At 31.8% G+C, this 10,417-nt stretch overlaps 1 protein-coding gene across 1 annotated transcript; it reads left to right on the forward strand.

Moving 5' to 3' along the window:
* Window positions 1-1,342: 1,342 nt before the first annotated feature.
* On the forward strand, window positions 1,343-2,189 carry LOC123703833. Its single transcript, XM_045651996.1, has one exon. The coding sequence runs from the start codon at window positions 1,397-1,399 to the stop codon at window positions 2,120-2,122; it is 726 nt and encodes a 241-aa protein (XP_045507952.1). The 5' UTR covers window positions 1,343-1,396; the 3' UTR covers window positions 2,123-2,189.
* Window positions 2,190-10,417: the final 8,228 nt, after the last annotated feature.

Here is a 10,417-nt window from a genome sequence, read left to right on the forward strand (position 1 = left end):
ATCGAATTAAACATAAATAATATCGAATAAACCGCGCTTTAAATCCCTTAAAATTCAATTTCCCCAAAATAAATACGACCAATATGATCCACCCTAACATTAAGCGTATCAAACGCTATAAAAATATAAGTAAAGGTCCAAGAGGCATCTCAATTCAATTCAGCTCACACAAGCATTTATAACGAGCAAATCGGAGGCAGTAAATGTAGCATGTGGGTCTTGGGCCCTCGATAGTCGGCCGCTTCATTACGGACCCAAATTAATCTGAGTAATGTCTTAACCACGGCTCGATACCCGGTGGACGTACGCGTGGTGTGGTTCTCGTTTCAAATGCAGTCGAGGTGTTTTCGCTTCGAGTTGTGTTGTATGCCGAATTGGGTTTGATAAATATTTGCCAATCTCATTCGAGAAATGCGAGTTCATTAAGATACACTAAAAAAAATTTAATTAAAATGAAAATATAAATATCAACGCATAACAAATGGTTGTTTACATAAATATCATAGAAAGTTAAGATATCAAAGGCAGATATAACAGTATCTCACCAAAGTTTAATTTAAAGTTAAGCATTCTGAGTTCTTACATCGTAATTTATTAAAATTTAGTATATATTTCTTTTCACACACTTAATAGCTTTCTATAATTTACATATAGCGAATTAACATACCATACCTAGCAAATGTATAAAAATAAAATGTGTAAAAGTAAATACTGATACAGTAACCAGATCTTCCTTCTTCATCATCATTACCTCTTTTAAACATTCACGACGTAATCTTCAATCGAGTTCCCCACGAGAACCCATGGTAAAGGTTCCAGCCAATAATACAAATGGGCTAGAAACACGCTATCTTATCAGTCGGCTCGCTGCGTCCCTGAATTCGGACTTTTTTGATTGTGCCCAGTCGAACAATATCTTTGTATCATGGATTTAGATAACTCCCTGTTTCGGAGTGAATGATTCCTCTGAATTATTTATGGTGGACTACTTATATGAGTCTATGTAATCTGACATAGCTCAAAGGACTTATTGCCTAGGAATATTATAGAAAATGGCCGTTTTTATTCCGCTGTGTAGCAGGATTCCGGGAAAATTATATGCGTATGTGTTACAAAAGTTATGAATAATAAAGTTTTATTAAAAATGAACATGGCTGAAAATTTATTATTAACAGAATAATTTAACAAAATCTTTTTAATAAAAAATAATATCACGTTAGCCTAAACTTCGACAGATATAAATTGTGAGTAATATGTGAAAACACACAATACAAAAATAATATTTTTATTGTTCCATATATTTTTGTTATCAATAATAACTTGCTTCCATTTACATGCAATATCAATATTTTACGCCGGTCCACGCTCAAATGCATTATTTCAAAACTTTCAAATAATGTTCATATTGAATTTCATTTTATTTGTTGTTTTATTCAAAAATATCACAGCAGATGAAGAAAACGCACAAAAGAAAATCGAAGATTTAGAAAAAGAGAAGAACGATCTTTTCTTCAAAATCAATGATGCTATTGACAAGAATATCGAGTCGTTTAAAACACTCAATGAGACAGAAGCCATTCTTGCTGCTGATTATTTGAAAGACCTAAAAGAACAATTGCAAGAGTTAAATAAAACAGATGAAGTGCCTGATGTTGAAAATATAAACATAAGCGATACAACAGTATTTCGACGTAAATCGAAACCAAAAAATAAAGAAGACTTCGTGAAACATATGGAAAAGATTCTAAAACCAAAACACGTCTCACAAAAGAAGTTGAAAGAGATACTGGAAACCCGCGACAGAGTGAAAATCAAACTAGACGAATGGCTCGAAGAACGGAAAAGGGAAAAGGATAAGATAAAAAAGTATAAAATGGAAATGAAGTATCTACAGAGAATGGGGAGGATCGAAAAGTGCCCAAGATTAGGTTATGGAACACGAAAAAAATCTGATAAGAGTGACTACGTTAGTTGTAAGAAGAGATATAAGTCTAGATACGATAAGATGTGTTCGCCGGGAACTAAAGACCCGAATAGACCATTGAAAACTCGCACTAAAGGGAGAAAGCTATATCCGTGCTGTAGGAAGTGTTGTAAGAAATCATATTTGGGATGTCTTTAACTGAATATAGTTTTAGTAGTCTTCTAAATTTCTTCATTCATTCACAGAGTGTGAATTATTTATTTGTTCAAAGTAAAACGTCAAGCACAGTAGTTTCTTTTTTATAGTAATTTCATAATATAATCTAGAAGAACAAAATTATGGAACAATTAAAAAAAATGTTATGGTTAACACAATAGAAAATACATAAATACGAGGCAATCAGAAAAACCAACCTCTGATTTGTTTAAATAATCATGACTTGCAATCAAGACTCCGATCGAAACCAATCCGTTTCATCAGACATGTTCCAACGGAACAAGAAAAAAATATCTTAAAACGCATCCATTAACCGAAAAGAGGACACCACTAGACATCGACATCGAGTGACGTCATTCGATTAACTAGTGATGTAATTGGTGTCGATGTACAATGCCATTAAGGGGATTAAAACCGGCGTAGAATATCGAACTTTAAAATAGCGTATCTTTGAAATGGGCATTTTGGTCTCAAATATTTTATTAGCACTTGTTTTTAGATTGTAATTGAGATGGGTAATTGGTAGGTAAATAAAAAACACTTTTCCTTATTACATTGATTGTAAAAATATACATAGAGAATAAAACAAAACAAAGAAACGACAAAGAACTGTCTACATACCTAATAGTTATTAATTAAGTGTTTAATAGTGTTGTTATTTTTCTTAAGATGATTACAAATAACACGAAAGTAACATTAAAAATTTAACTTTTATACAAGTAAAAATAAAACCTTTTAAACCCTAAAGTTTCTATAGAACTTGAGCTATTTGAGGGTAGTTATCGTCTTTGTTGATACAATGTCTCAGCTTGAATACAAAGGTTAGTGTCAAGTGCTATTTGGATAACATTGTAATACAAAGTTATGTCACTCAAATGATAGACACAAATACACGGGTTATAACATATATTATATAGGTGCATATTACAATAATTAATGTTGGATAGTGAAAAATACTGTTACAAATTCATTAAAACTTATTTTGATAACACAGATACTCGATATTTCAAAGAAATATCTAAGGATAAAAACCTGTAGTACTTAATATCTTTAAAGTAAAACAAAACAATTTTACAGGTTTACAACACTTAAATAAAATAACAAAATGGTTCCACATAAAAAGATATTAATAATAACAAAGTTTATGAGTTATTAAGCGTTATACTTATATGTCGAACACTTAGCACATTGAATCTGTGCAACAATCACTAACAACAATAAAACTATCGACAAGTGAATTAGACAAGACGTACCTAAGTACTAGCTGGTTTTGTCCATACTCAACCACACAGTTGATATAATATTATTTATAAGATAGAGAATTAACTAGAGAATGAATCGGATTGAAAACTATAAAAAGTATAGTATGTTTATGAATAATGTAGCTAGTAGTAGTAACAAGTGAAAATCAAATTAAACATCAAATATTAACTCTATTTATAAACGGATATATTATTCTTAAACGGATACAGCATAAGTTAATCAATAAACAATCCCATAATATATTTCATCTAAATATTTGAATTGTTAAGTGTTTCCGTGTTAAGTAGGCTTATGCTATAATGGTACATAAATAAAATAATTACCTACAAAAATATGGTATGTATACTATATACTATATTGACTTAATCCTATATGTTACCGTTCAGTATATCCCGTTTGATAGAGCTTGAAAATAGACCAAAATAATCAAATTCTAAAATAATGGGGCATTGTTTGGGAGATAGGATATATTTATACTTAAATTATCTCTACAATATTTCAAATGAAAAGAAGTAAAAGTTGAGTATGGGCACCGGCTATCGACATCCACTGATCGATAGGTCCAACTCTAGCAATCTAACTTAGGTAGTTTACACTGGGTGCTTAGAACTAACTTCTGACTGAGGTTATAAGACTGATGTGTGTGTGTAATTTTATTAATGAGTGCATCTTCATTATATAGTTGTTTACAAGGAGAAATATTTTTTGGATGTTATAAGGGCATAGTAATCTGGTTTCTGGATAATTTGCATTTATTAATTTTTCATACTTTCATTAACGATTGATTATAAATTATCCGTGTATTTTAAAATCTTATGTTTACAATTACCTTGTCTCATTTTTTGTTTATTAAATCATGCACAATTTATTTGCCATTTTTTGAAAAATATTATTCAAATTATGATTCAAAATCTGCTATCGTTTTTAGTCAAAATCTTGCGTGATAAATTTTAAATTGCATTGAAATAAAACATATTTTTATCGCGCCGAAACACTGAAGGGGCACGTGTATAAGTGAAACTGTGTTTTGTTTTGTATTCTTATACCTACTAGATTATCGGCTTTACTCTTTATAATTCTTATACATAAATTAAATCATAGTAAAACTTTAACAAGGCTCGTTATAAATTAGTCGAAAGCTAATTAATTTTTTCAAAACAGGAAAGTATAGAAAGTAAAAAGTATTTTATTCCTAGTAACTACTAACTACTACATCAATAATAATAAAGTGACGATGTACAATAGAACCACACAACCCTCTTTTTAGCATGTCGGGTAAAACAAACATGCATTCGCAATGGAACCAAATCATATGCATTCGATTTCCGACTCGGTTACACTGATCGCTTTGTGACGTCACATCCTCGATAAAATTCATCTAATTCAACGGAATTACGTTATCTCGTCGAGACTTTTATAAAGATATCACGGGAACATATACTTATTCTCTTTGTATTAAATGTATACTAAAGTGCTTTTTTTTCGCAAGGTTCGCTACAATGTAGAGCACTAAAACGTATAATATTATATTCTGTGCTGCAATTATTATTTGAGATACATTATTTTTTTGTGACTTTTCGTCTATTTAATTATGTACCATTACGTAAATAACCACAAAAATGCTATTTTCTCTGTAAATATATTTTTTTTCCAATCTATCATTGCATTTAGACGTATTAAAATATTAACATTACAATAATACGTACACGAGGTCATATTATACATATAATGCATTTTTTATTCAACTAGAATATTAATTACCCACGTAACTAGCCATCCCATCTATATTCAAAGCTACATACATTTGATTGAAACTTCGTTCTAAATTAAAGTCATCACAACGGGATTAAGAACGAAAAAAATTCGGTTCCGTCGACTGGGATTCCCTCAGCCTTTGTGATACGGTAAATAGACAAAGAGCTATCACTCCATTTGAAATTTTTAGTTATATTTCAGTGTAATTAACATGCACTATGCAGGTTCACATGTTTCGAAGTACGCTGCACGTTTCTCCACTACATAACGCATAATGTTTTTATCATTAATCTGTCAATTCTAGTTTGAATATTCAAATCAATTTTTGATTCAGAAATATTACAGCTGGCCATTTTTAGAATTATATAGAATTCAAATTCTAGATGGTCATTTTCTTGTCGATCATATCTATATTATATTAATATCTACTCATAATACAAAGTTGAAGAGTTTTTTTTGTCTTTTGTTCTAGTTCTTATATGCTACGGGAGATGTGCAAAGCCGGGGCAAACCACTAGTCAAATATTAACAGAAAAAACAATAGACACGTATCCATAAAATTTTACGATCGACGGTATTGTCGACTCGTCAAAACTGTCACAATCTACAATATCAGTAAAATACGATTTTTGTGTGAAATATGTTTTGAATCTATGATTTGCATCATTTTGCTTTAGAATATCTCACCGTGGCAAATATGAATTTGAATTTTGAATACAAACTTCGTCTTAATTCTGATGTAACTCTTGCAATCATCATCATCATCAGCCCATATACGTTCCCACTGCTGGGACACGGGCGGGCCTCCTATGAGGGTACAGGCCATAATCCACCACGCTGGCCAAGTGCGTGTTGACAGATGACATATGTCGTCGAACTTTTTAATTCTTCGACATATCGGTTTCCTCACGATGTTTTCCTTCACCGTTCGAGCAGTGGTGATGTTACAACACGCGCAGATAAATTGAAAAATCAATTTATTTCCTGCGCGCTCGCCTGATCTCGAACCACGGACTTATCGATTCGAAGTCCGAGGTCTCACCACTGAGCCACCACTGCTTTACTCTTGCAATAGGAAATCGTTAATTATTTTCGTTTAAACTTCGATTTCACACAACGAAATAACTTTTTTGCAAACCAACTGAATATAATGTTTAGCTCTCGCACTAGGCTGTCGATGTGACTTTTGACATGCATTCCGCGCTTGATGCCTAATAAATTCTCCAAACAGACTGGGCAGCAAAAATCAAAGCATTGCTACCATTCTCTTGGGACGTGTACTATATTGATTTAATATTCGTATGTATGGATATTACTTAGTCGTAATAGCGTATAATATATTTTGACAATAGAGTGAAAGTGATAATTATTAAACACAAAGATACATCTGAAAAATGAAATGTAACCTTGTTGATGTAATTTATATGAATAGGTACATACATACATTACATACACACATTAATCACAATACTATACTGAAAGTAATAAGTATTATAATGAAAAAAAAACAATAGTTTGTGTATGTCGCACTCACACATGAATACCTACTGATTTTTTTTTAAATGCACCTACTTGGCTACTTCATAATAATATATCATATCTGATTTATTGAATTATGGAAACAACCGTATCTTTTTAACTAACCTATAATCAATATCTGGGTTGGTTACATTGATTGCGGTATATGTGTCTGTCAGTTTGGTTATCGAATTCAAACCCATGAATAGTTTGCAATAGATACATTTGTATAGACTACCACTGGTCACCCAGTGGTCAAATTCGACCGTAACAATAAACAGAAGAATAATATTATGTTACATATTACACATTGTGTATGTGTGAAATGCTCGTGTACAATGTTTCTGAAGTGGAACTTCTTTAGGCGCGTTGAAGGTAAAATATCAAGGTCGCGTCATGGCAATACCCTCACGTCATGGAGTAAGGCGACGATTTTGGTATGTCTGAATCTTGCCAAAAAAAATTCACTTCTGTCACGTGTGCTCGGCACACACGCTATTTTTTATATTAATTGTCGGAAAGCTCACAGATAAATATTATAATCAACATTCAAATATGTGAAGAAATAGCTGAAATAAATCATAAATGTAAAATTAAATACAATAATATGCATAATATAAATAAATAACGTTAAATGTACAGTAGATCTGTAAAGTAATACAAACGCAAATACACATTATATATAATTAATCGCAAACTGCACGATGTAACACGAGTGTTGCGCTAAACGGAAACGACAGGTGCGCTAGTGATGTCTCGCTTCTCGATAATTTAGTTTTACCGGTAAATTCCTTTTGAAAAATTTGCTGCTGAAATTGTACATATTCGCATATTATTTCGTATGATATTTGAAAATATTGCTAGCTTACTAACTAAAATTTGAATAGTAGTTACTCAAAATCAAAACGACTTTTGCTGTTATTATTAATAGAACTTCACTAATAATGGCTAATAAGGAGCTTCGATGCTGATGTTATATAACGTGTTTTGATGGCTTTATTTTCATGACTGAAAAAATTAAATTTGAAACTGAAAATAAAATAATTTCAATGAAAAATTCAAATTATCGTCATCGCAGCCAAGCTACCAATTACATTTACATAAAATTGTTCATCGACAATTCATTATATCGATACATCACTAGTGGTAAAGTATTTAGTGACACAGGTAGCGCCCGCACCGCTCCGGAAATCAAACAATCGTCACAGCGCTTCACTACATTTTGTATCTCTCTCTCGCACACGTGATAACACTGCATCAGGGAGAGACGGGTATAGCGATAATATCATTTGAAATAATTGTTTTGTTATTTGAATGGAAATTGGTTTGTTCTAGCAATTATTCGCTAATACTGTTTTCATTTATTGCCAAACACCGATGCCATGATGGAGTGCAAATAGCACACGAATTGGTACTAATAAGTGTTTGATATTGGTTGTAACTAATATTATTTGTTTAATTGTGAATTTAGAGAAGAAGCTTTAAAAATTTATTTGGTGAAATAGGTATAATACATGCATACAAATGTATCTATCTACCTGCTTAAGTATTTTATTTGTTATCTTAATAATGCTTTTATGATGAATATAAGATCTAGATCCCCTCTGTTAAAAAATCATTCAAAACAATAAGCAAAAAGACGTAGAATAAGTAATACTTATTATGTAATTTGCACTCGGGAACAAATGTTTCAAAAATATGTAAATAATCGCACCCGAATCACCCAGCAATTTAACCACTACCGCACCAGTCTCAATACAGGACAATAAATATATTCAAAGCTGGTAAACTCAAAATAATAGCCAGAGATTGTCCGACGAATTTGTTCCCGATCCAAAGGATTACGCGCCGATATCTAAGACAAGTTTACGACAAAATGGCCGACACTTTATGGTTTTTAACGCATTTCGTTTACATAGGATTTCGTGGGTCCGTTGTAAATAACGATATCTTGTTGGCCAGCGTGTTTACTGAAGGTGGAATGCTTTTAATGATCATGTGACTCTTTCGCTCTTTTAAAATGTGAGTAAGAAGAAAAGAGATGACTATAGTTCTGATAAATGATCCTTAACTTGTAATGCCTTTTTGGTAAAACCCAAAATCTTATTAAATTTTTATAAATGTAAATCAGTATAAGCTTCAAAATCATCAGAATTTTATACCAAAACAGTGTAGAGACTAATATTAATATTAAATTAGAAGAGAATACGAAGATAAATATAAAACTTACAGATAACTACTTGATAATTTGTCGTTATTTTATTAAATCAAATATGTAGATCATTTCCATTTTTTTCTATTTAGGTAGTACCTACTTAATTTTTATATGTTTACGAACTCGTACATAGCATTTGTCTACAGATCAACATTTATATTTACATATATTTTTTTTTATCACAGAATATTATGTACATACATGCCGTGATTCTAGAATTTACTTACGCTATAAATTGCTTCTATACATCGGCTATCAGGCCAAAATTGAATTTCATCATTTACCGGAATTCAAGCAATATTGTTGGACAAACTTTATATCAGGTTCTCGTAGTAGATAGGTTAACCAATAATTTTTTGCAAAACAAAATTATTTGTTAAATTGAGTTTATAATATCTTTTTCGGCCTATTATTCTATTTAACCAAAACTAATCGATTTTCACTTTTTACAAGTTTTTCAATTCGCAACATAAGGAACCTTAGCAAGAAGATGCCCGTTTTTTTTATTAAATTATAGTACGAGTTATGTAGAAAAAGTGATGAGGAAGGATTGTTTTCTTTTACTCTATAATATTTATTGTATAATAGGGATCTGAATATCCATAGATAGCTACTATATAGGTGCATTCTGGATAATCACAAATGTTTCACTACAATGCTACTTTAGTGAAGTCACGTTCTGAATAAAGGTAGTAAGTAGAAATGAAACGAGTCTAAACACAATATTAGCCGTAAAAGATAAAGCCAACTCGAATAATGAGATGTTTCGTTAATTGGGCGATCGTTGGAAGATCCAGAAAGGAAATAGGATAAAACTAATCACAATAAAGCTAAAATCGTATCTCTTTTCTGATTTATTCCAAGAACAAGGTAAAGGTCGTCACTTGAATACGAAATGCGCGGGATTATTCTGGCGCTTGGACGAGACTGTAACAAGTTTACGCGGCTACAAAGTAGAAAACGTGACAATATACATATATATTGTGTTTTTATTTTTGTTGAATAAAACACGAAAAGTAGGAAAAATGGCATGTCAAGCGACCAAAAATGTTTCATGATCGCTACGGTAATACAAAAGACTTCGCTTTTAATTGACCTCGACATTATGCCTCAAAGTCAATTTATTGACCTATTTTCAATTGTTATTTTCACAAGAATAGGTTGCAATGATATCATATACGGATACACTATATTTAAATCAATTGCCAACATAATCAACGACATGGAGATGGTATAGGATGTATGTATAGGCTGTATAGGATACATCGCATCACGCCACACGCAATCACTAAATATCACACGCAACATGACGCTACCACACGCAACATGACGTTACAACCCGCAACATGACGCTTCCACACGTAACATGACGCTAATCTCCTTTGTTATCGACGACCTATCGGATACGCCTCTCCTGTAGATACAATCAGAAAATAACACTTAGACAGCATAAAATAACACCTCTTTGTGCTGTCTCTTCTGGTAAGAGAAGAAATGACCTTGTATGCTCTAACCTTATTCCGCGT

The sequence above is a fragment of the Colias croceus genome, chromosome 27 (assembly GCF_905220415.1).
Source record: "Colias croceus chromosome 27, ilColCroc2.1".
Lineage (NCBI taxonomy): Eukaryota > Metazoa > Arthropoda > Insecta > Lepidoptera > Pieridae > Colias > Colias croceus.